The sequence below is a fragment of the Protobothrops mucrosquamatus genome, unplaced genomic scaffold (genome assembly GCF_001527695.2).
Source record: "Protobothrops mucrosquamatus isolate PMUCROS unplaced genomic scaffold, P.Mucros_1.0 scaffold269, whole genome shotgun sequence".
NCBI lineage: Eukaryota > Metazoa > Chordata > Lepidosauria > Squamata > Viperidae > Protobothrops > Protobothrops mucrosquamatus.
In genome coordinates this window covers 53519-80999 of record NW_015386614.1, presented here as the reverse complement: position 1 = coordinate 80999, position 27481 = coordinate 53519, and the positions used below count along the sequence as shown (strand labels likewise).

The 27481-nt window shown below is 35.6% G+C and overlaps 2 protein-coding genes across 2 annotated transcripts; one reads left to right on the top strand and one right to left on the bottom strand.

The window, feature by feature from the left end:
- Positions 1 to 21884, top strand: GFAP (glial fibrillary acidic protein). Its single transcript, XM_015814642.1, has 9 exons — positions 1 to 503; positions 3759 to 3819; positions 8557 to 8652; positions 12052 to 12213; positions 12938 to 13063; positions 13856 to 14076; positions 16126 to 16169; positions 17430 to 17515; positions 21843 to 21884. Exons 1-9 carry the CDS (start codon positions 1 to 3, stop codon positions 21882 to 21884), a joined length of 1341 nt encoding a protein of 446 aa, XP_015670128.1.
- A 3397-nt stretch (positions 21885 to 25281) lies between these two features.
- On the bottom strand, positions 25282 to 26529 carry FAM187A (family with sequence similarity 187 member A). Its single transcript, XM_015814637.2, has one exon. The coding sequence runs from the start codon at positions 26527 to 26529 to the stop codon at positions 25282 to 25284; it is 1248 nt and encodes a 415-aa protein (XP_015670123.2).
- Positions 26530 to 27481: the final 952 nt, after the last annotated feature.

The following is a 27481-nucleotide window of genomic DNA, read 5'->3' as shown; positions in this document are numbered from 1 at the left end:
ATGGAAGGACATAGACTCTCATCCTATGGAAGACGCTTCGGCTCACAAACCACCTCTGTCCACCATGCCCTGAGGTTCTTGCCAGGCCGCAGATACTTTCCTCCATCTCCCACTACCCAGTTCTCTGTCACTAAGCTGAAGACAGCCAGGCTCAGTTTCCATTCTGGCCCCAAGTTCTCCTCTGACAAGGTGGATTTTTCTTTGGCGGATGCTCTCAACAGTGAATTCAAAGAGACCCGCACCAATGAGAAGGTGGAAATGATGGAGCTGAATGATCGTTTTGCCAGTTACATCGAAAAAGTTCGCTTCTTGGAGCAACAGAACAAAGTTCTTGTTGCTGAGCTCAATCAACTTCGAGACAAGGAGCCCAATAAGTTGGCCGACATTTACCAGGAAGAAATGAGGGAGCTACGTCACCAAGTAGACCAACTCTCCAACTCTAAATCCAGGCTGGAGATTGAGAGAGACAACTTGCTGGAGGATCTCAACAATCTCCGGCAAAAGTAAGAAAGGCTTTCCAGTTTTCATGAGGCAGGGCCAGAGCATTGAAATACAGAAGTATAGGTAAAAGCTGGAGAACGCTAAGATTTAAAATGGTCTAAGTCTAGGATTTCCAAAATGATCACTGGGGATAATTTAATCAAGATCTGTATCTTCTGTATTTGAAACCAATTTTTCAATCAGTCAGATTAGTTAAATAATTTTAGGGACATACTTCCATTACCTTGCCATATACTGCTTGGCTATGGAATTGGCTAGAGCAGTTTTCTCCAAACCAGGACCTTTCAGATGTTAAGACAGCAACCCCTAAAATTCCATTTAGCTTGGCAACCTAAAATTCTGATAACTGCAATTTCAGCACATCCTAGAAATTCCATATTGAGGAAAGATACTTCATAGAGCATAGAATTTCACAAAATGTGATTCTTCAGAAATCTATTGTTTCTTCAGCAAGACAATTAATAATGGTAGATTTATCTTAGTGATAGTTTTCAAATCATTCTGATCTTTTCCTGCAGTACAAGGCAGCAGCAGATTTTTTGGGGAAACATTTTCCCCAGTAATACAATCTGATAGTGAAATCTGAATTTCTGGTCAGCATACCTTATCAACCGAGTGTGAATTAATGTAAAGACTTTCCTAAAGATTAAAAAACTTGGAACTAGGCAATTCACTTCAGAGATAGCTTTTAATGATTTGCCTTTTTATTTCTGAATTATAATTGTTCATTTATTCCTAGGAGATTTCAACTAGATAGGAAACCCAAGGAAATATATACTGTATATATACATCATTTGTATATATTGGCTGGCGGGGACCAGAAGGCAAGCTTTTTCTGCAATAGCCCTTGCTCTATGGAACATTCTCCCCTTTGGAGATTAGAGTAGCCCCAACAATGTTTGCCTTTCGTAAGGCCCTAAAAGCCTATGTTCCCAAGCCTGAATGTGCTGTTTCCTGGCTATATTTCTAATGGGACAAATAGCTTGCTCTTGTGTACCTTGAAATGGATGTTTTCAGTGTTCTTTACTGGTTTTACTGGTTTTGTTTTTAAATGTTTTTTTTATTATTTTTGGGTAATTTTTAACTTTTTGTAATATATTTTCTGAACTGTAAGCTGCCCAGTCATTGACTGAGATGGGTGGCCATAGAAATTGAACATATAAATAAATATACAAATAACATTATACCATATAATTCAAGCCAGCAGACATAGTATAGAAATTAAATTTGCTTTAATTTAAATGCAACTCATTTCATTTAGATAATTTGTATTTATTCAAAATACCTAATAAAATTCCCTCCTTTGGTCACAATTGAAATTACAACTCATTGTCAACTTTCCAAGGCACTGCAGAACAGTACTCAGTTCTGTTATTCCACCCTCAATTCAGTGGAGTTATTGTCCTGCCTTGAAACTCAAACTATCTTTAAAAAGGAGCATTATAGATGTTATAGTAAGAGCAAACCCTATAATTCTCAAAATCGAGACAGTGCTGGCCCCATTACTAAACAGAAGGAACTATTTGCCTCAATTGGCAGTTGATGAGATGACAAAAGATTTTTATCATTCATGAATAACCTCAGCTGTTTTGTTGTGTAATCTTTAATCAAGTACAAAGGAAGGCTTGCCCAGGCATTACCAGGACTGAGTGAAGATTTAACTTCTGTTCCTTGCATGGGGAGCAAGGGAAGGTCTAAAGTTAAACCTTGTCCTTTGGGCCAGGTAGCAACATGACTTTGGCCTGCCTTTTTCAAAGGAAAGCCTTGATTGTAAAATATGGCAGACAGACTTTAGAAGATGCTGGGCTGGACTGACCATTCTTGGAAGAGAGAAGCCTTCAGTGAGGGAGACAATGATATGAAATGGATGGGACTGTAACCAGTATGAAAGGGAGCAAAGAAATATATATTCATAGAAATTTGGGAGGAAACTTCATTACCTTATGGTTTACAGTACAATGTGTATATATTTTGTGCCTCCAAATGGCAGTAAACTGCATTGCCAGTTTTCAGAAGTTTGGATAGAGGAGGGCTTCTAATTAACCATCCTGCCTACATATCAACATCACAAAAAATCCCACCTGAATGCAGACCAGCAGGAAGACAGCTATAGCAGCCCAAGAGCAGTCTCAGAACTGTCGCTCAAATATGGGGGATCTTTTTAAAAAAAGATAAAATGGCATGGTTCACATTCCCTATTATGATAGGTAAGGCCATTCTTTTCTTTCTTCCCCTACCTCCCCTTTTCTTGGACTTTTCCATTCTATAGGCTGCTGTGACACATTGCTTTTAGAAGAGTTACAATCTAGACACTGGTCTTTCGACTTAAGCTGAAACTTGCCTAGAATAACAAATATTTTTATTTATTTGTATCCCGCCTTTATTATTTTTACAAATAACTCAAGGCATCAAAGATGTACAACACATCTCCCTCCTCCTATTTTCCCCCACAACAACCCTGTGAGGTAAGTTGGGCTGAGAGAGAGTGACTGCCCCAAGGTTTTCCTGGTTAAGGCAGGACTTGAACTCACAATCTCCTGGTTTCTAGCCTAATGTTTAAACCACCATGCCAAACTGGCTCTCTGTAGGTCCTATAGCACCTTGCTCCCCAATATTGTGGCTACTCAGACCTGCTCTGAAGAACTGTACATGTAGATTGTCCCATTGACCAATTAAATTATAGAATAGGGACAAGATAAGAGACTAGCTAGTTATGAAAAAATGTAAAAATAAAAACATTTCACATTATTTTCTCCTTTGGGAATTGCATATTCCCAAAGTGCCTTCCCTCAGAGCCAAGTGTTAAAATCAATTAAAAGTCCTGACATTAAAAGAATGAAAGGTGAAAACTATTATTCACATCTTACTATATTTGTCAGATTTCCAGACAACACACACACACACACACACACACAAAAGGCACACAAACCTGGAGCCTTCTCCAAGTTTTCTTCCTCACAATAGTTGATTGAAGGGGAAAAGTTGATGTCTCTTCTTGCAACTCCTGCTGGGCCTTCAGTGTATTCTTAACAAAAAGTAAGGTTATTATATTTATTATTATTTAAAACCCTTTACTGCATGCAGAAGTTTGGAGGCAGAGTGTTGTTGAACTGCAGGGGATTTGCAAAGGTTTGAGTGTTCCATAGAGGGGTTGAACTTGATGTTTGTCCTTGAGTATAGCCTCTGGTGGAAGAGTACTGATCATTCAATAAACCTACCTTACTTTTCCACCCTTCTCTCTCTCACTCTCATTTAAGATTACAGGATGAGATTAATCTGCGCCTTGAAGCTGAAAGCAATTTGTCTTCCTACCGACAGGTAAGGTGGCAAAATGACAAATCCTGTCTTGGAACAATGGAAATGAAATATAAGAAGTCCTCACAATTATTGCCTGATTTGAGATGGTGATTCTTTTGTTGTGTTTCACTTCAGGGGTATTTGCTGGTAGGGAGTCAAAAAAGTCAAGATGGTGATCACAACCAAGTGATCAAAGTCCGATTCTTTTTTATGTGCATTGCAACACATGTAAAATGAGTGAGGCTTCAATCAAATGGTTGTAGTCATCTTTATGTAATCATCATGACACACTGTGAATACTTTTTGCACAGGGAATTGTTCAAATGCTGAAATTAGCTACCTGCATGTTAGTTGAAGCAGCCTATTGAATGTGCTCATTTTTTTCCAGAAAATTTTAAACAAAAGTTTAAAGGAATTTTTGTAAAACTTTAAACAAAAAAGAAACAAATATTCAGGGATTCAGTATCTAGCATTCATTGTCCTCTGGCCTATTCAGATAGCTGTTATATTTCTACACTACCTGTTTATTCTGGACTTCATATACTTTATTCACTCTGTTTTAATCAGGAGTATGTCACTTTTTCTGAACAAGGAGCATACTAAGAAGTGTGCTCCAAAATTTAATGGATGGATCCAAAAATTAGAAATTAATTCAAATCACATGTATATTTTAATAATTATGTTTACATGATTACATATGATTAATATGGTTATTCATGTTATATAGGGAGTCATAAAGAGGATCTTTTTAACCTCCTGAATATTATTTGTTCTCAGACGAAATAGAAACAAATGAATATTTACACCTTTTATCATTCACTTCCTGAACTATAGACATTGCTCCCGCATATGCTATATATGTCCATATATACTTAACCAATATAAATTAGCTGATTAGATAAAAATGCACCACTCTGCATTTTGCTATACCATACAAAATAAATAAATAAGCAGATTAGATCAGAGCTGAGTTCTAGAAGAACAGAGATGGGATGCCCTACCACGAATGGTGCCTAGCTCTGTGTGACAGCTCTGAAGTTAAAGAGGTAGAAGTAGTAGGAAATTTGGGAGAAATAGGTACGGGTATAGTCGTAATGGAGTTCTGTGGTGATGACAGATTGATAAAGATGTATTTTGGAGTTCAAAAATCAGAATAGAATAAATTTAGAACAATTATAAGTAGAATCCCATGAGAAAAAGAGAATGAGATATTTATTTATTATTTATTCATTTATAAAATTTATATAGCACCCAAGTCACTCATGGTAACCCCAGATGGCTTACAAAAATAAAACCCCAAATTTAAACCCAATAAGCACTCACCCCACCCTCTGTAACAACAATCAAAAAACAATTTGATGGGTCCATATCATTCTGGGGTTCCCAAGCCCACTGGCAAAATCATGTTTCAAAAGAATAGTAAGGTGGGAGCCAATCTTTTCTCCTTCTCCATAGAGAAGTATTTCAGTTGCCTAATTCCTAAAGAAGGAGATAGTAAAAGCACATTTTCAAACAATTCCAGTTAAGAGGGAAAAATGAGGACAACAGAAGAGGCTCATATAACTAAATAAAAACCTTACTGAAAATCTGTAAAAAAAAAAAAGATGCACACAAATAACAGAAAAAGAGTCAGATCATAAAAGAATAGTAGAAATATTATGAAAGCAAAAATGGTTGGTTAGTGAAGGATGCTAAAAATAACAAAAAGGACTTTTTTAAGCATGTTCAAAGTGAAAAGGAAAAGGAAAGCTTCATATTATCAATTGCTCAATGAAGAAGACCAAATGCTAACAAAAAATGAAAGACAGAGCTATTCAATTCCTATTTAGTTTCAATCTTCTCCAACAAAAATAAGTGTGTATTCCATCAGGAAGTTGAGAAGAGCAAGTTGAAGGGACAGGACCAACACCTGAAATTGATAAAAAGATAATCAAGGAATACTTCTTTACTTTGAATGAGTTTAAATCTCCAGAGCTAGAAGGACTATACCTAGCTACTGAAGAAACAATTTATTGATGGCTGCCTGAATACTTCTTTAATCTTTGAGAAATTGTTAAGAATCAGCAATATGTCAAGTATCTGGAGATAGCAAATGATGTCACTGTCTTCAAAATGGAAAAGGGATACTGCAACAAACTACAGACCCATCAATCTGGCACTGATACTGTTCCTGAGAAAATTATTGAGCAGATTACAAACAGATCATTTTGAAAGAATCTTGAAAATAATGTAATTACCAGAAATCAGCATGGATTTGACAAGAGCAAAGAACAATCTAGCTTATTGGGTTCTCTCTGTTTCTCACTGTGATCCCTTCAAATCAGTATTGACTCCTAGTGACTGTCAGGACAAGTTCTGCAGATTTCTTGGCAAGATTTTGGAAGTGGTTTGGTGATTTAACTACTACTGTATACCTAGCTGCTCTCTTTTGGGGGTTTTGTATTATTCAACAGCTTCTTTAAAGATGAAGGTGGAAACACTATTTATCAGATTTGCAGAGGACCCACAATTATGTGAGAAAGCAATCCCTAGAAGACAGAAATAAAATTCAGAACCATTGTATTAAGTTAGAAAAATGTGCTGAAAGGAATGAAATTTAACCAAAACAAATGCAAAATTTTCACTTAAGAAATAAAATCAAATGCACAAATACGTGTGCATTAATATGGGTACATGTGAAAAACAACTTAGAATAGGATGCAACTGGAAACTGAATGTGAAGCAGTAGAGAGATATGACTGCAAAAAATACAAATACAACTTTAGGTTACACCAATGAAAGACTACCATAATTTCCAAGATATCCAGCAATTCTCAGGCTAAACGAAAGTATTATGTCTCCAGCTTTCAAGGTTTGGGAAACAATGGACAAAAATCTATGGAGTTCGAAAGACAGGTAGAACAGGTAGTTTTTAGTGTTCTGCAATAGGCAGATATTTTGTGCAATGCTGTAAGAGGTTGCATGCAATTCTGTAAACCAACCTACTTGTGTCATTACCTGAAAGCAGATTCGAAATATGGGGATGGGTATCTGAAGTAACAAAATTTACAGCCAGGCCAGATGTCAAGTTTAAGAAATCAAATGATCATATATGATAACTACGTAGTAAAACTGATAACAATGTCATAACCTATCCCAGTCTTTTTTTCTGTTACATTTAAGCTTATAATTTGGAAACCTTAACAGTTATGTATATTCAAGGCATTCTCAAATAAGGCCATAGCAGATGCAGCCTCTGATCTAAATGGTAGTATTGCATTCCTATATTATCTTCCTTTTTTTCCAAACCAATTTTGTGCAGAGTTTTGCTTGAAAACAAATCTATAACATGCTATTTTATTCTTTCTTTTTAAGTAGTTAATGAATTTCTTTTTATTCACTTGCTCCTGTGTTTCCTAATTATCCTTAATTAACCAGTTCCAGTTCCCACTGAGAATCAGTGGATGGTGTAAGAATCGGAGAATATATTTTATTACTAGGTTAGATTTGCAATCAAGAAAAAATATCCTATACATAAAACAGAATCTTTATGAATGGACCATGCGCAGTAGCAGTCTTGTCCCCCTCCCCCTCTCCCCCACAGGAGATCAGATGGAACAAAGTGCCTTTCTGGAGAGAGCTTTGTTGCACATATTAGATTTCCCAAGAGAAATAATGGCATATTTCACATTCACATCATAAATGTATCTTCTCTGAACTGAGTATGAAAAGTGTCATTCCTCAATAGGGGATCAGTCAACTACCTTTTTTGCTGTCTGTACTCCTGTAGTTTAATAAGATATTGTTTTATCAATAAAAGGATTCAAAAAAAGATATAAAGTCTTATTAATAAAATTATTCAGGAAATACATATGGGGTGGGTATAATTGCACATTGTTTCTCAAAGCTTGTTGTTTTAACTATTCCTATACTGTTTGTATCCTGCTATTTTAAATAGTGCTACACTGTTTAAATAGTTTTGATTTATATGGTTGCTATAATGAAGTGATGTTGAACAATGGGCACAATTTTTTAGCATTGGGTCAGCCTCTTGATCTGCTCAAAAGATCTCATCATCAGTAGATGAATTAAAACAGGATCTAGCACAGGCCCAGTGCTGAGGCTTGGGTTTTCCTCCCTAATTAATGACCGTTGCAACATCCCCATGGTCATATGATGAAAACCCAACCACTTGACAACTGGCATCTATTTATGATGGTATCAGTGGTCTGGGATCATCGGATTGTCATTTCAATCCTTCCCAGCCAGCTTCCAAAAAGCAGTCAATGGAGGAAGCTGGAGTCGCCTAATGACCACATGATTCATTAATCAACTGTAGTGATTCACTTAACAACCATGGAAAAAAGTAAAATTGGGCATGACTCATTTAATGCCTTGCTTAGCAACTTAATACCATGCTTAGCAACAGAAATCTTGGTCTCAATTGTGCTCATAAGTTAAGGGCTATCTGTACAGTTAATCCTCATTTAGCAGTAATTATTGGAACCAACTCAGTTATTAAACAAAGTGTTCACTAGTAAACTCACAACTATGTTTACAATTTTACTTGAGTTTTTCCTTGCTATACAGATCTGCAACAATCTCTAATGTAAGGACTGGTCACAAAGTTATTGTTTCATCATATAACTGCAAGTAATTTTTGTAACGGGAAGTAACTGTCATAACTGCAAAGGATCACTAAATGAGTCATTGTGGTACTAAAAAAAAATGAATGGGGATGATTTTCCCTCTCATAACCCAGTTTCTCTGTTCCCATAGGATGTCGATGATGCTGCTTTAGTCCGGATTGATCTGGAACGCAAAATTGAATCATTGCAGGAGGAGATTACATTCCTAAAGAAAATCCATGATGAGGTACAATAATTCACCATTGCCATTCTGTTGTTGTTTTTTACTGAGTATGGAAGGAAAATTGAAGACTCAGGTTATTTACCTTGCTAGACAATGTTCGTTTTTTTTTAAAAAATATCTACAATCAGGCTGGGTTTACAAAATGTACAATGTCATAATTGCTTAGTTTTGTCTTAGCATGTTTGAACCCTGATTACTAGGCATTAATCCACAAATGTGTGAACCAGACCAGTTTTCAATTACAGAAAAACTGGACAGCAGCTTTGCATAACCTGATATCCTGAAGATGTGTTGTTGAGTGGAAACTGTGGAACCTGTAATCCCACACATTTGGAAGGGAAGAGATTGGGAAATACTACCATACAAAATATAGTGGTGCTCAATTATGTTGTTTGGAAAGCTAGCCTGCTTGTCATCAGATTCATTAACTGATTATTCTACTTTGTGCAAATAGTTCTTTTTTATTTTTATTTTGTTGCACTATTATGCTCAATATTATGTCCCACTCCAATTATCTGCCCAAAAGAATTCCAGAATGCAATAGGTTTAACTTCTTTTAAGAATGCGGTCACTGGAATGTTACATTCACGGTTCACCTTTCAATAGATCATCTTCATAGTTCCAGCATGGCTCCCTGATTACTAATCTCAACCTTCCTCAAAACTAAAAATGGACGATATTGTGTTATTTTTACAAAGATATCTGAATTTGTGCATTTGGGAGGAAAAATCAACAATCCAAATGAACAATCTTCTTATTCTTCTGGTCAAGAGCATTTCATCACCTTCAGTTAATTTACAAAAATCTTAGAAGGGATTTTGTGCAAAATATCTTGCTCCCTTTGTATTCAACATCTCTGGACTAGAGGTGTCCTGAGGAGATTATTTAGTTGTGAGGTACATAATTTTTAATGCAATTAGCTCCATATAGTGTTGTGCAAAGTGTGATGGGCAGGCACCAAAGAATATTACAAGGAGCCAAGAAAAAATATTATCCTCCATTCATATATTTTATGATATTCAATTTCATTTAAATTATAATATGGGAATAAATTAAAAACCAAGACTTTGGAAGGTTGCATGCAACCTCAGATTCTCAAATTGTTCATCCCTGATTTAATCCAGTCAGCAGACCCATAATCAGAAATGGGCATATTTCTTTTACCCACAGACTGTACTTAATTTATTTATATTTGAGCTGCAAAAAACATCTAAAAAAGGCAACTTGGGCTGATCTTCAGAATGCTAAGCGGGGTTGAACGTGATTAGTTTTTCGATGTAAGGCCCAGCCTGAGATTATATTGTGAAATTGAAAAACACCCCAACCCCTTATATCAGGGGTCTTCAAACTTGGCCCTTTTATGACTTGTGGACTTCAACTCCCAGAATTTCTCAGCCAGGGTGCCTGGCTGAGGAATTCTGAGAGTTGAAGTCCACAAGTCATAAAAGGGACAAGTTTGAAGACCCCTGCCTTATATACTATTGCCAGGATAACTGCATGGGTGTCTCCATATAGTCATTAGGAGTTAAAATCAACTCAAGAGAAACATTACTCACTCTTTTAAAAAAAAACTTTGTTTAGCCCTTGGCCAAACATAGCCTTCCAAGCAACTGCCAATTCATGTTTCTCTGCTTGCTTATGAGCTGTAGCTAATTGGTAGCCTTTAAGCCACAAGTGTTTATGAAGTTTCTGAGGTGAAAAAAATCATTTGGTCTCTCAGAACAGGAATCACTCTGTGACACTCTCCAATATGATGGAAACTCACCTCTATTTCTTAGTTCAAAGCTAGAAGTATAGACTCACTTATGGAATATACAAGTATATCAATCCTTCCTCCTAAAGTTATTTCCCTCCAAAAATCTATTTTTTTAGATTTAGATTCTATCTTGTTTTATGATGGTTGTTTCAAGCAATGATGTTTCCATTAGGTGCTCTACCATATCACTAGGAAAAAGCTACCTGAGGAGCTTATACAAGCAGGCAAAATCAGGCCAAACCATTTTTATAGGGATTATGAATTATTTAGAAAGGGTTAAAACTAATAATAACAATTACCGTATAATACCACCAATACTGTAGGGCAAGGCTCAACCACAATTAAAATTATCAGTTAAAGAAAAGCAAAATTTTCAAAAACACTATAAAATCAATATGCATTCTACAATACCATTAACATAATACCCATAGAGATAGTAAGTCTTTACTAGATAGATTAGGATTCATTTTGCTGATACAAATTATTATGAAATCTTATAGTGCTCTGATTAAAGACTAACTTGCAAAGTGGAAGCAAAGAGCTAAGAAATGCTGTAGTTTGGTACCCCCAAGAAGATTAGAGTCAGGTAAAGTGTTATCCTTTTCTTCACAGGAAGGAGAATTCTGATCTACTTTGCTGACAAAAAATAGGAGTAAATCAGCAACACGTATACACACACAAACACACAAACACAGTATTATTTGTAACACAAGCATATACATTTTCTAGCAATTGATAGTTCCTCTGTATTTAAGAAGTATGTATCTCATACTTATGTTATGTAGTGAGATAAGTGACCAAGAAACTTTAGACATTATCAGCCTACCTCAATAGAACTGTTGGGAAGATCCACACAGGAAGACCATCACATGCACCATATATAATACTTTGAACATCTAGAGAAGTGTGGAATATAAATATAAAAAATGAGCAAACATGTATACAATGGAACAATAGATGAATTGGGGGAAACTAATGCTGACATTGCAGGCATACTTGGAACAATTCCCCTGTAAATTCTGCTCAAGATTTCATAGTGGAAACCTTTAAAAGATTGCTCTTTGAAAACGTCAGAGGCTGTGAACTCTTGAATTCAGTCATTTAAGAGGACATCTTTTGTTGTTGTTATTGTTGTCTGAAATAAAATTGACTGGGTGGTTAGTTAGAAAGGAAAAAAACAACCTTGTGTTAACAGCTGGCAACAGGGAATCATATTAGTCAAGAATGAACCTCAAAGGTCATAAATCTACCTGAATTTTCAATGTTTTGGAAAGAACAGTCAGGGTTCACCACTCTCTTTGAGAGACCACTTTCATGCAAGCAATTGCAAAATGGTAAAGCAAACTGAAGCACTTGCTATTTGGGGCAGGGGAGAGAAAGGGTGCTAGAAAAATCAGGTGCCATTGCTGGAAAGGTTTGTTTTCTGAATGTATAGAAGGTTTATTAAACATGAAAGCATTTAATGATACAACCATCCCTATATACCAGATAAAGACACATGCAAGAACCATGTTATCCCTTCCATACTGCTTGTGTGAATTTGTATGTCTACATTCTCTAAGGTTTCTTCATTCAATTTCAGGGAAACCCAGTCCTACCCCAAGTCTGATTTTATTGGTTTAAAAACCTTTCCGTTGCTTTCTCAGGAACTGCGGGAGCTGCGGGAATATCTGCAGCAGCAGCAGGTTCACATTGAGATGGACATGACCAAGCCTGATTTGACATCTGCCCTGCGTGAGATCCGCATCCAGTATGAGTCCATGGCCACAAACAATATGCAAGAGACTGAAGAATGGTACAAGTCAAAGGTATAGCCACAATAGAAATGGAGTAAGGACTATCCGCTAGGGAATGTAGCATAACTAAGGGCTTATGTTCCAATATCTTCTGGGCAGCATTTCTGATACTAAAAAAGGTGACAGGGCTAATCAAGATGTAGGACATTGACTGGAATAGGGTGGACAGCAACAAGTTTCTCTTTGGTGTCAGAATTTCAGGCTATCAATGTTATTTCCAAAAAAAGTGTGCTGCCTATTTAGTAGGCTCCAGGCAGGTTATATTTCATTCTTCTTCTTTGCTACATGAGTGAAACTCCTTTGAGGGGAAGATGAATCACCTTTATTTTGATTGTAGGAATAAGGACAGGGATATGTGGCTAAAATCAAAGATTCTTTTGTTCTCCTCCAACTGTATCTGTTGTTGTCATTGCCTTCATTATTATTATTTTAAAAGTTGGTTTTTTTTTAAAAAAAACACAGTATAATTTGAAACCCAGTCAACAAAGAGCAGGAGATTGTTAACTGTATTGCATTACCTGCTATATGGAAATTGCAAACTTCTGATTTTCCTCTCCTCTGCCCATTTGAATTCAGATTTGGTTTCCATTGATAAAGACTCTCTTAATGGCAGAGATCCAAGCATAGTTAAATGGTCATTTTCAGGAATTGAGGAGATGCAGGATTAAAAAGGTCAGATAACATTATTTAACTTTCTGGTTGCAACTTTTGAAAACAACTGACTTGTATCTGATAGTTTGCAGATTTGAGTGATGCCGCAGCACGGAACATTGAGGCACTGCGTCTAGCCAAGCAGGAAGCTAATGAGTACCGCCGACAACTGCAAGTCCTCACTTGTGATTTGGAGTCTCTTAAAGGATCGGTAGGTGGAGTTGATGTTGGGAAAAGCCAACATATTGAAAACATCTGGCTAACAGGAGGTTGCCTGGTCCCAACTCATAGTTTCTGGAACAGCAGAGGGCAATTACTAACTCTCTCCTCAGTTACTTCAGATTATGAGATAAAACAGAGCATTTCTCCACTAACGCAGTTGAAATCATATATTTGTTCCCCCACCCCTCAAACTCCTCCATCAGCAGCAATTCTACATGATTGCATTAGAGGGTGATATGGTGAACCTCAAAAGCCCTTCCATCAATTGTGCTGAAAGCAACCAACTGCTATTGATTCCTTCTTTCTCAATAAACATCATGTAGTTTTTACTTTCTTTGTATTCCAAGAATTGCCCTTTTCTATATTTTTTGTATTTTAATATTTAATATTTTTGTATTTAATATTTTAATAGTACAAATATACTGAAAAATTATGTCTCTTCATTAGACAAAATTCTATATATCTGAAATTGCTTTTGTTTTTCTCTCTCTATTCTTTTTAGACCAGTGTTTCTCCACCTTTGCAACTTTAAGATGTGTGAACTTCAATTCCCAGAATTCTCAACAGTGGTCATGTTGGCTGGGTAATTCTGGGAGTTGGTTACTTTTAGGGACCATAGGCTGGTCAACATTGATGTCACTTAGAATTTCCTGTGAGCTGCGGTCAGGAGATGACTGTTCCTCTGTGCAGATTATAGTAGTGGTTGATCATTGCCTTGTTGCCTTGCCAGGAAATTTTTCATTTTTGTTTTCATTTTCATTTTTCATTTTCTTCGTTTCAGAATGAATCTTTGGAGAGACAACTGAGAGAGATGGAAGACCGCTATGCTGTTGAGACTACTAACTATCATGACACAGTGATTCGATTGGAAGATGACAGTCGGAACTTAAAAGAGGAAATGGCTCGTCACCTCCAGGAATACCAAGAACTCCTCAATGTCAAGCTGGCATTAGATATTGAGATTGCTACTTACCGCAAACTCTTGGAGGGGGAAGAGGGCAGGTAAAATGCAGATCCATTTCTTGTACTGATATTGTTGCCCAACAACTTTAGCAGTGAAATTGCTGAGAATCCTGTCAGAGGTCAGCCTTGCCCACTCAGAAAACTGCAGACTTCATTTGTAAATTAGCTTTGCTCTAGATATACAGCAGAATGAGACATTAATGTCCTGAAGTTATAGAATAAATTGTATCATATCACACTGGAATCATATTTTAAAATTTCTCCTTATGTTAAGTTCCTGCAATTCCCTCAAGCAAGAAACTGGCACAAGAAGGAGCTGACTGAGTTTCTAGGGAAGCATAGGCTGCACAACATGCAAAAAAAGAAGTGCTCTGCAGGTCTCTTTCCTCCATTTTTTTTAAACAATCCCAGCAGATTATGGTATCAGCAAGCTGAAAGAAATAATTTAAAGCCCAGTCAAGAGATCAAGGAAATATTTTCCATGCTCTTGAAGCTGGCTGAAGGGACTGAAAAGCCTGTGAAGAGCCAGACATTTTTCCTTAGAATGGATAGGCTGAAAATCTGAAAAATCAGAGGAAAACTGTCATCTGGCTGAGCTTGCCTGAAATTGCAATAACTGATACTATGAAAGAAAGGCAATGTCAAAGCCAGATGGAAGTGCAGCCGGAAGGGAAAAGCGAACAGGCCTAGGACTATTCTTATGAAGAAGCTCTATGGAAGTTAAGTAGGACACCAATTAAGACCCGTTAAAGAGGCCCAATGGTGGTGACCCACCAAACAGGTCTGATGGCCAACTATTCTCCATCCTGTGGTACTTTCCTAGAAGAGGCAGGTGAAAAGCAATCAAGGAGGAGCAGCCCCCATAATTACAATGAGCATACATCTTTATTATTAGGGACAATCTTTTATTTCAGAAAGCTGTACTTTGGATAGATGTAACTTAATTATTTTCTTGATTTTGCTCTTGAATTTTCCTTTGTAAAAGAAAGATATAATTCTTATGAACCTCTTTCTATTTGTACCTCTTTCAGGTTTGTATTTTATTTTTTCCAAGAAAATTTGGTAACTGTACTCATGACAGAACCTGCAGATAGAGGACCAGATAGGGTCAGGAAGTTAACTTCTAATGCAGCAGCCCTCTTGGGCACCAGAGACTGGTTCCATGGAGAGAGGTTTTTCCATGGACCGGAGAGGGCATGGTTTTGTGTGCTGCCTGCATCCCACAGATAGGGTTCCTTGTTTGCACAGCCCATTTTCTGGCATGCTGCAGACTGGTGCCGGTCCATGGACCAGGTGTTGGGGACCCCTGTTCTAGTGGATCATAGGACTGTAAGGACCTTGCTCAGTACAAGTTGCCTAGACTTACATCCTTAGAAGGTAGCTTGGAGAAGAATTACACTACCAACTGGTAGCCAACCTGCTAATTAACTGCCAATTAAATGTTGAACCTATCAACAATTTCAATCTGTTTTCTGCTTGCAGGTGGGTAGGTAGATCAATGAATGGATGAATAGATAGTCAGATAAATAGATACTAATTAGCATCTACAATTTAAAATTATATTCTCTCACTTTAGAGTTCTTCTGGCTCATTGTACTTATGGAGATCAGGTCTCCTTCCAAAGCTAGGAAGAAGATTATGGAACATCATGAGAGACATAAAACACATACCTCTGGGTTGACTTGTTGTTAGTCAGACTCACAGTTTAATATTTTAAAAAGTGATCCAATACAATCAGGTTTGAAACAAGATATTCCCTTGTCCCACTGAGTTACCATGTAAGTTCAAAATTCCAAATTCACATGCTAAAATTCTTCATTTCCTTCAAATGAAATGTCTGTGGAAAGCTCCTGACTGTTATCCTGGAAATTGAAAAAAATGGTTGTTTTACTATTTCATTTCAGTTTGAGCAACAACTTTGTCAGATTGTTGTTTTTTTCCCCAGTAGTGTTTCTTTGGTCTTATATCTTGTCTAAAACACAATCTGAAATTAAGTGATGAACTGGACAGAGACTGGGGAAGAAGGGAAAAATGAAAAGATTAGTATATAATTCCTAAGCCCACACTGTTTCTTGTTTATTTCTGCAGGATTACTATCCCAGTACAGACTTTTTCCAATCTTCAGATCCGAGGTGAGATATTCATTCTCCTTCCTGGTCAAATATTGCATGAATCAGTACTATTTTTTTTCTGAAGAACTAAATGCTTTGCTTTTATTTTCTCAACAGTAGGCTATAGAAAGAAGATTTTAAATAGCGGATTGTCTTTGGAACAAGGAACTATGGCAAAGTGCCTTTTTGTGGAAATATAATTATTATGCTTATTATTGTTTCCAATCGTTTCAGTAACCAAAGTTCTTAAATTATAAAGTAACTTAAAACAGTAAGGCTCTCAAAACATTAAAAAGAATACAGTAAGTATAAGTAGGATCAAAATAAAAAGATTTATAAACTTGTTTATTTTTTATATATTCATTTACTGCCTAAGTCCAAAAATTCTGAAGAGCTTTCACAAACATTGAGATTTTTATTGAAATTGTTTTTAACAAAATTCTTCTTTATTCAGATCATTAACTGAATCCAGAGTATCCTTTCCTTTGCTCTTGCATCTGTAGGGAAGTTATATACTCTTCTATGGCAACTTTATTATCTCCTCTTCACGGATGTGATCAAGTCCAGCGATACTGGAATATTGGATCATCTCAAGGCCTTTTGTTGCAATCCACCACAGAAAAACTATAGATCCTAACATTCAGCCAGCTTAGAACAAAGTAGACTGCATTTATTTATTTGTTTATTTAAATTTATTTATCTTGGCATAGGCAACTCTTGATAAATCTCTGCTTCTGACTTCCAAACCAACCATTTAAAAATTCTTATCCTTGATAATCAACTCCATGAAGCACAGAAGCATTACCATGTTAGATGCTACCTGTTCTTGTGTAGGTTTTTATATATCTTTTAAAATTACTACATTTTTGTTGTTGTCTAATTTACGAAAGAGTGTTTAAAATATTCCAATCTAAAAAATCAAAAGACTATCTTACACCATTAAATGATTTTTAATGTCTCCTAACATTAAAGATGTCATTAGGAATTAGTTATTTCCAACAACATTAGTTCTGTTTAGCCTATTTGCAGCACTCTCTAACGAAATTTCTTCCATGTTTTCATGCTAGGTATTCAATGAAGCAGTATTAGAGAGCGAAAGATAAGTTTTTTTTTACCAAAGTGGTTTTTTTCCATCCCATCCTTCTAAGAAAGTCAGCATTTTCTTTGTCATTACTTCTCTTAGGGTTTTATGTCTCAAACCTCACTACAGATCACCAATGGCTCCCAAGTCAAAGTTATACTCAGTAGCAGTGACCCAGTTGTTCTTTCCCTCTTTACCAGAAACCAGCCTCGACACAAAGTCAGTTTCTGAGGCTCGTCTGAAGAGGAGCATTGTGATCAGAACAGTGGAAGCTAGAGACGGAGAGGTAGGCAATAGCTACCTATGCATTCAAAGCCTTCCATTTTTTTTTATCATAGAGTTCATCTGACGAAATGTTTATGAAAAATCTAGTTTGACCTGTTGTTTTCAAGCATCTGCAGCATCCATGATGCTCAGACCATCCCTAATTATTTTTCATTCCCTTTCAGCTAAGGAATTCTTAATTTACAGATTATTACTCTGTGATGTTCCTTTCTTTCATCTTTTTCTGCCATCAATAGGTAAATGACTCTATCTTTTTTAGCTTTCAAGCTTCTTTATAAAGTTCCAGTAAGACAAAATAATGTTTATCATCCTAATTTGTTAAACCAAATCTTTAAATAGCCAGCATTAAGCAATCAATATAGCTCAAAACTGATAAGCATAGTATTGCATTAAGAAAAGAGGGGGAAAAGGCATAGAAATTATATCATAAACAGAACATCATCAATAGAGTGCTCAAAAATCTTATCTCTTTCTCAGGTCACCAATAACAACTAATTCCCCCAACCTTCTTGAAATGATAACAAAAAATATAATTGTGCATTACTGCAATCATAGTCTTACTGTCTAGTTTTAAAAGATAATAATATTTTTAGCCAGTTCCCACGACCTCCTGTACTGGGATTCCTTGTTTTTAAAATATTTAAAAGTACTCTGGTTTTCATACAGTTGTTTTCTTGCTGGTTCTCCAATTTACCAAATGACAATATTGATAAGATTCCTCTATTATAAATAGCAGTGTGCACAATTAAAAACAAATGTTATTTTAATGTATGGCAATATAGGTGATGAGTATGAAGAATGAAATTAAAAGAGAATGGAGAAATAATTCTGTAATTATTTTTTTAAATAATTTTATTAAGGATTATAATAGCAGTAGTAAAAATTAAACAAACTAAATGAAATTAGAGTAGAAAGAAAAAATGCAAAGGATCTTCATCACAAGTATAAACAATTTTCATAATTTTTAACCTCCTCTTAATTAACAGCCCATGATTTCTTCATCTCATGTCCCAACTCCTATATATAAAGAAACCAGAAAGTATTAATATTTCAGTTCTTGTTGCCAGAAATAACAACATATCTATTTTAACCTTGATAAATAAACTGACTTTATATTCCTTCCTTTTACTTCTAATTATCTTAATCTTTAGTCCATTCAAGTAATGTAGATCTAAATTTCTTTTTATTTCTTTTTTATCTGTTCTCATCCAAGCTTTAACTAACCTCATATACAAGGTTTATCAATCACTCTCTTGATTTATTACTTGAAATTCCTTTCTGATTTTTAAAGCATCAACTGATTTCTTTTGTTTGCCCAATGAAGCATTTTTTTCCATGTCATTCTTATAGTCTGTAATTTGTAGATCCATCTTCAGTGCCAACTCAGTCTCTTTCTTATTAGATAAAACTTGTTCCTGTTCTGCCATTAGTTCCAAAACATCTTTTAGACAGTCTATCCGCAGAAGTAAAAATTACTACTGACATTGTTGATATTAACTTCAGATTCAATTTGTTAAAAATATCCTTCAATATTTTCAATGTTATAATATTTTACATCACTGTAGCTGCTATTCAGATTTATTTTTAATTAAAACCTTTAGTTCCCTCTAGTGTCCATTTTTTAAAAATGGATTGTCTCTTTTATGTCATAGAAAAAAATTACAACAAATTAACTTTTCCCATAGGAAGAATTCTTTATAATTAATTCCAAAAACTTATTCCAAATTTATCTGGAAATTTAACCATTTATAACTTTCTAAAATCAAAGTTTTAATTAGCTTTTTGCTGTTTATCTTTTTAATAACATTGTTCTTAAACTTGAAGCCAAAAATCTTCTTTCATTAAGGATTGAAGGCAGACTCGCCCAGGTCAATCCAAATGTTTCTAATAGCTGAAAAGTAGTTAGTAAGCAATTTCTAAAAGTAAATAGAAAAGGAACTATGGAAACTAAATGTCCTTTTGAAGATGCTGGTCATGGCTTGAGCTTTTGTACTATAGAGAGATGTTCAGCTATTCAGAAAAGATAATTGTTCTTTAATTTATACATCACAAAATATGATGAGCAGCAGATTGTAGAGTATTAATCAACTTTTTTGCCTTACCTCCTAAGTCTGATCATTTTGGATCAGCATGCAGAAACTATACTACTAGAATCATCATAATCATCATCTTTAGTAGTACTCTGTGGGTTTTATGAATATTACAGTATTTCAGCCACCTTTATAAGATAAATCACCTTCATTTTAATCTGGTGGCTCACTCAAAAGAAGCATTTCCTATTTTACAGCTTAAAAGCATTTTTCCCTAGTCTACCTGGGGACTTTCCTTCCCCCAGTACCTCAACTGAAGTTTGAAATGTTCACTTCCAGCCATATCAAAAAGCTGAGAACAATGCTACAGCAGCTGAACTTCTGGTGGTAGAGAAAGAAAGTTGAGGAGAGGCAGAATAAAATACAGTCTGCCAGGGGAGAATAAGCCACGTCTAAGCTCAACAGAGCTGTAATACTTAGTGAAAAGATCATTTTTACTGTGATTTGGTTGAGGAGCAAGACATTGATTTAGTTTCTCACTATAACCAACTTTGTGAGAGTGGAATACTCTGGAAGTGATAAACCCCATGTGAAGGCTGCACAATATTATCAGTTACAGTGCCAAAGTTATGTGCTAATATAATTCTATAATTTCTACAATTGAGTATTTTTTACCGACGTTTCTTTGCCTTACGTCTTAGGTAGGGATCCTTGGTGAGCTTAGTTGTTTTCTTATAGACATTTCATTACCAAACTAGGCAATATCATTAGTCTGATGATATTACCTAGTTTGGTAATAAAACATCTGCAAGAAAATTACCAAGTTCAGAGAACATCAAGGACCCCACACCCTGAGCCACAAATATTCTCTTCTATCAATAACTCTTAGTCCAAACTAGACATGTCCTTTTCCTGCATTTGCTTTGCCTGCCAACCATAAGCAGCACTGTATTACCACTGTGTGGTGAAACACTTCTTAAAATTGCCAATAAACAAAAACAGAGCATTGGAAGCCATTGCAAAACTGCCTCACAGAATAGCAGAAAACAAAGATGGGATAATAGCAAGACATCACTGTACCTTTCTTGGGAAAACTTGAGAAGCCATGAAACAGTTCACCCAGCAAATCAAGGAAATATTGAAATTGGTCTTTGCAGTGTTTCCAGGAAAACAGGAGCTGAAGAGCACAGATTCCAGTCTGCTGGAAGGCCTGTGGCAATGGCCTATCTTCATAAGTTCAGCACTTGCATGTGGAAAAGCCTATGATGCTGTTGTGAGATTGTTAGAAGGATTTTGCTGTCCTTGTTTAAAAATATACCCAAAGGTATAGAGGAAGGCATTTGAACCTGAAGCTTATTGAAATTTACTGGATGTTTCACCTAAGGCCAAATTTCCTCTTTAACGTGTTTTACAAATTTGTCATTTACCCAACAGCAAAAAACAAAAACAAAACAGAGCTGAAGAAAGACTGAAGGAAGACTCTTAATAAAAAAAAAATAGTGATGAGACCTTATCCACCAAGATGCACATTTACTTTTTAAAAATTCCAAACAAATAAAACAACAATGTAAATAGGCTAAGGCAGATTTTTCCTTAACTGGAGTTGAGTAGAATCTCAAGTGCCCTCTTGTGTTTATAAGATAGACTACAGTTGATTAAAATCTTTCTTACCTAAAATTTCCTTTTTACATGTGTAGGTATCACTTGCTATTAACAGGTGACAGGTTCTACATACTCCTACTGGCATGTATATTACAAACCATTAGCTAAACTAATACATGAAGGTATTGTTGCAATAACAAGCTGGATTAATTGCTTAATTTCTAGTGTTATGATCAAAAATATGGGTGAAAACCAAATGTTTGAAGAGCTGTCATAGGGAAGAGGGTGTCAGTTTATTCTCTAAGCATCTGAGGGCAGGACAAGAAGCACTAGGTGGAAGCTAGTCAGTGCAAGAGCCAACCTGGAACAAAGAAGAAACTAAGAATAAAACTTCCTGAGAATAATTACTCAATGGAACAACTTGCGTCCCAGAGTTGTGGATGGAGACTGCATAACCATTTGTCTGGGATGGGATAAGGTCTTACACAAGGGGTTGGATTAGAAGATCTCCAAGATCATAGATTCTATGATTCTAATATTTTAAACTCTATTTAATCTAGAATCGGTAGAGAACTCTTTTGATTTTTTTTAAAGAATACAAAATGAAGCACCTGTCTGGACAAAATTAAGAGAAATGTCGCAATTATAGTTTAAACACCAATTGATATAATTTTCAATTCTCTCCACACACTGTAGGTGATCAAGGAGTCCACCCAAGAACAGAAGGAAGTGGAATGAAGTAAAAACCAGATCTCAGTACATGGAAAAAAAAATCTAAGTTAAGATGCTAAGAGAGCTTTGCACCCTTCCAGTCATCAACCTTGACACAGAAACAGTTTGGGATCTGCAGCAACCATGAAAATAAGAAATATGCAAATTTAATTACCATGCTAGAAAATAACCAATTACTCAGTAGCTGGTGCTTCAGTTGACTATAATGGCTTTTTTGAGTTTATTTTTATCTTCAATATTTCCATTGCAGTGACTTTTGGAGTGTCCCAAATAGCACAGTATTTAGACCTGGCTATACTTTGCTAAATAATTGTTCTGGGCCGGCTTAACAGCAATAACTTGATGCTTCTCATTAGAACCAATAAATAAATAGGAATCATGTTACTGTATTACTGATTACATAAAAGTGCTGGTTATGTTTATGTGTGAAAATCATTGACTTAAAGGGAGTATAATTTAGAAGAAGCTTCTTTACTGAAGATATATGTCATGGATTGTAAAGCTTAGATCTATTATTTCTTAGTAATGAAATCAAATACATTACTTGGAAAGGGACAAGGGAACTGATGCATGAGACATTCCCACCTTGGCTTCTGTGTTGGGATTATTCTCATTTTCTGATAAAACAGCCATAATTTTAAGAAATGTATAACAGACTGAAATTTGAGGGGCAAAATATCCTACTACGAGTTTACAATGAAAATAATCCATGAGAAAGTTTTAGCTATGTATGTTAAAGGCATAGCTTCTTTCCTAGGAAAAATATGCAACGATTCTCAAAGGGCTTCCTGTACCTTTGTAAGAGGGAACCCTAGTAAGTAGGAGGCAAGTTTTATCTAAAACAAAAATCTTTCTCCTAGAAGGCCTATAAATTTACACATCTTAGCTCAACCTCCCTCTTTGGAGTAATGCTTGGTAGTGGAAAAATAAGAGAAAAAAAATTAGGAAAAAATGAAATGTGTCTTTAGCACTGAGGCATGCAGTTAAGGGCTAAGCCCTTCTTCCTTTTCCTCTTTGAGAGATAGATCAATCTCACAAAAGAGAAATAAAATATTTTATTTTTTAAGAAAGGGGGAAGGAAAAACATAAAAATACCATTTTAGTTTTAAGAAATTGCATGCAAAAATCAATGAAAACGGAGATAAAAATATAGGATTATTCAAATCACAAATCATGAGTTTTAAAAATAAAATCCCATAGGAAAAAAAAATAAAGGGCAGTATATGACTATGTGCAGATCAAAAGATGTTGCTTGTCTATTCTTACTTTAGAAACCACTTTGCTATAAAGAGGTTCCAAGTTGTATAATACAATTAGTGATCTTATACAAAAAAAGTAAATAGTCCCCCCCCCCAACCTGGTGTGCAGAGGATGACAAGGAGAAGTAGTGGGAAAAACATCAAAAGATGAAGTGGCAAAAGAGAGGAAGATAGAGGAGGAAAGGTTAGGTGTTTCTGAAGGGCAGTGACAAGATGCCTGTAAGATTTGAAGTTTGGCAGGAAAATGCTTGATAGAATTTCATTTGGTTTAACCAAGTCAGTGAAAAAATAAAAAAGTTAAAAATTGATATGATTTCAAATATTGAAGCAATTGCTCTAAATCAGGGTTAGGCAACCTATGGCACTTTGAAGGTTACTGAATGACAATTTCCAGCTTTCCTAAGAATTATGGCTAATGCCTGCCCTAGCTGTAAATGACAATCCACTCTGTGCTAAAGGCTCAGAAAGTTATTCTTTTATCATTGCTTCAGCTTAAAGCAAAGCAGAATTCAATTGCAGAGCAGAAAGTTAAGCCGGTAACAGAAGTTAGGGTTTCCCAAGGTGTGTTGACAAGGAAAGAAGGAAGAAGACAACATGTCTTTCACAGAGCATACCTGTAAGAAGCATTGAGAAACTCTTCCCCCCCCCCCAACTAAATAAACACAATTTGAGGGGAAAGGGAATTTGAAGAATGACTGGGTTTTCACACCTGTTATATCAGCCACATGTTCAAGCATAATTTCAAGAAATCAACCTGCTTAATGAAATAACACATAAATCTAGGGACATACATTTCTTATATGACCATTTTAGATGGCTGTGTGAATGCTGTCACTTATTTTATACAAATACTGCTAATTGCATTTTTCACTTTTGATTCCTTGCATTGCACGCACTTATGCATGGACTACATGCTGTTGTTGTTTTTAATGGTACTTTGGAAAAGAATACTAAATGATGTTTATGCTTAACCTCTTTTTTCCTTCAATGGCTTATTTTTAAATTAATAGCTATGACTGTGGAAGAAATGGCATAACTTTTATTTTTCTTTTAAAAAATAAAACTAGGGAATATGGTGGAACTCATCATTTTCCACCACAAAGAGTTACACACAACTTATCTATTTTCCAGTAAAACTAACTGTCCTAACACGAGCAATGTGGATCATATAAAAATGATTAAACATTATGACTAATTAATATTTTGGATATATTGCTTTTAGAATCTCTATGCTAAAATACTTCATAAGTTTCATGCTCTGCTTTGTATGCTAGCCACATAAACATGCTTGCATATTTATAGTAATAGATGAACCTCTAATTATAGTTTTACAGAGGATTGTATGTAAATGCTTAATAGAAACTAAAAGTACAATGAGGCTATAGCAAAAGCATTATTTAAAATTGCAAACTTGTTTATTATTATATTTCTTTTACAATTAAACATTACATCAAAAATTGCTTCTCCTTCAGTTTCTCACTGCTCATTCTGTTTCTTTATTTGATATTCTCCAAAGAATTCTCATAGTGGCTTACAAAGGAACAATATATATATATATATATACATAAACAAAATACAGAAGTTTCTTTTAAGATAAAAGATGCACAAAATCAATTGCTTGTTCTTTGTTACATCAATTAAACTGTATAAGAAATGAATTACCCATCTACCTTCAGTGTCAACCGAATGATTGCCCTATGTGTGACTGTTACAGATTTGCAATATATGTATATTGTTCAAGCATATTTGAACCTGTACTAGTTCAGCGAACAGGAATCTCAGACTGACAATGCTCAGTTAACTATTTTCCTGGATTTTTCTCAATACATATGGATTTTAAATTGATTTACCAATTGGGCTATTATTAGGCATAGAATTCTACAGTAAAAAACTATCATATTTCATATAGAATGAAAAAATATTAGTGTCCTTGCCTTTTGTTAACAGTTGTTTACTCATTGTATATTAGCTCTCATATTTAAGAGAGATGATTGTCTAAAATTTATCTTCACTGAGTGTTCTACAGTATTCTAAAATTGAAATATTTAATTGATAAAGAAACAGTTGCTCAATTAATTATTAAATTAGTTGTGAAACAAATCATCATCATCATTTATTAGGCCTATGGTCATTTTCTTGAGATGCTATTCCATAGCTGTACATTTCAACACATAGAGGCAACAGCAAACAATGTGAATGATGATAAAGAAGATGATGATGAGCACATAGCTTGTGATAATAGCCTTAATAGCATACTGACTTTCAGGATCATCAAGACTTCGTCTGTGGCGACTTTCATATACTACAGATAGCCGGAATCCAGCAACTATTTCTCCTTCTCGCCAACAATAATAAATACCTTTGTCATTCATCTGGGTAAAACGAATGTGGAGGTGATTTCCATGGTCAATGAAGACCCTCATGGTCTTATTAACCCCAGTGAGAAACCTATTGAGATATAATCTTGTTGAATCTTTATCCCAAGCAACAGCATGTTCTGGCCTAGAATCAGGGCAAGCAATGATCAAACCTCTGCCAAGGGACTGCTTGTGGAATTGAATAGGGATATTGGAAATCCAAGGTTTTTCTCCAAGCTTTGAGATAATGTTTGAAATTGGTGCTTCTCCTTCATTTGAAGGTATCTTCCTCTTACAAGATACCATGCAACTTCGTATAACAACTTCAGGCTTTCTCATCTGAATACCATGAAAGAAATTCTTTGGGATTGATTTTGAGCCACAAGATGCCACCTCTTCTATAGTGGTGTGGTACCGCCTGAAGAGAGAAGGACTCTTTATGTAGCAAAGCCCAATTCTTCGTTGCTCACCTCTGACATCACAGCGGTTGCACTTAGTCCAGTCCCAGAAAATGGTGAGGACTGTGAAATTTGCTTCATGGAGGTCATTCTGTGGATGCTGACCCTCATCTGCAAAGGCGACAGCTATTCTCCTTGAAGGCTGTACATCTATATCATAACCGTAGAAGAAATCCCCTTTCTTTGTACCACAGATATAATGCCCTGAATCTTCTACTTGAATCCGGAAGACAATGAGACTAAACATCCTAATGCTGAAACGACGAAGCATGTCACTGCCTACCTTGATGTGGCGTGAGTCTACTATCAAAGTGCCATCAAAATCTGTCAAGACCTTAGTTTGCTGACTGCCCATGCTTTTTTGAAAGTACCAAACTACAGTGGTTATTTCCTCTGGCTTACATTTACAGGGCAATTCAAAACTCATATCAGCCAAGTAAGCAGCATTCTCAAACATCAAGAAAGCTGGGCAAGGATTCTTCTTGAACACATCTTCTTTTTCCATAATAGCAAAGGCATGAAGAACATCAGCAATGCCAAGGACCATAGCTATCACAGCCAATCCTGCCGACACCATTTGATGGCTGTCCATATTATATTATCTAACAGTTTCCACGTCCTATAGCAGAAGCTAATTACAAATTTTGGAGTTTACATTTTAACTATGCACATCAATGAAGAGAACCTTCATTCTAGAATTGCTGGTTTTGTTCAAATTCTTTCAGAGCTGACCTTTTAACAATGTACATCATATGTACATATTATCTTTTCATAAGAAATAAGGACTCTGGAATTGCTTCTGTGAGTTCTAGAATGCCAACTGAGTTCTGATATAGACAAATCTAAGCCCTTGCAGACCATTATGACTGACTGTATAAATGAAACTGCCTCATTATCAGAAAACCTAGGACCACATTCTGCTCTGTTGTTAGAGATTTTCAGATTGTACTGCCATTTCTGTAGCATAATTACTGCAGTGTTACAGTGTTATTTCCTATCATTTTAAGAAAATATTAAAAAATCCATTATGTAATTCTTTAAATGAATTTGATGTTGAGGAACAAAAATTATTTTCCCATTTGCACCTACTGTAACTACAATATTAACACATTCGGCAACCTGTTTGGTTTTTGTTTGTTTTGTCAGGGTTCATAACGTTCATCTTAATCCCAGCCTATCAGCCTATGATTGAAAGGATTTAGTAAGACATCCTTCATTTTACTATTGTAATGTTAAAGACTGCACCCATTATGTTGAAAGTGAGGGTGAATGTGATTAGAGAGGTGCTGATTGGTATTTCAGGCTGAAATGAGCATGCACTTTCCCCTTCAAGCTTCCCAGAACCGATCATCTGACAGAATTGCATAATAGTCTTAAACTGCTCAACCATCAATTGTTCCATTAACTGTTTCATTTTACCAAGATTTAATGTAACATCTGAATTTTTTTTGGGGGGGGAGGAAGACTCAAACAGAGATTCTTTCCCTCAATCTATCTACCCTCTTATTATTATTATTATTTTTTACTGC

What these genes read in the sequence shown, in the direction of transcription:
- FAM187A (XM_015814637.2), bottom strand. Translation starts at nt 26,529, where the DNA reads ATGGTGTCGGCAGGATTGGCTGTGATAGCTATGGTCCTTGGCATTGCT.
- GFAP (XM_015814642.1), top strand. Translation starts at nt 1, where the DNA reads ATGGAAGGACATAGACTCTCATCCTATGGAAGACGCTTCGGCTCACAA. An exon ending in CTCAACAATCTCCGGCAAAA is followed by an intron (nt 504 to 3,758) that starts GTAAGAAAGGCT and finishes CTCTCATTTAAG; the next exon opens with ATTACAGGATGAGATTAATC. An exon ending in TGGAAGCTAGAGACGGAGAG is followed by an intron (nt 17,516 to 21,842) that starts GTAGGCAATAGC and finishes CACACACTGTAG; the next exon opens with GTGATCAAGGAGTCCACCCA.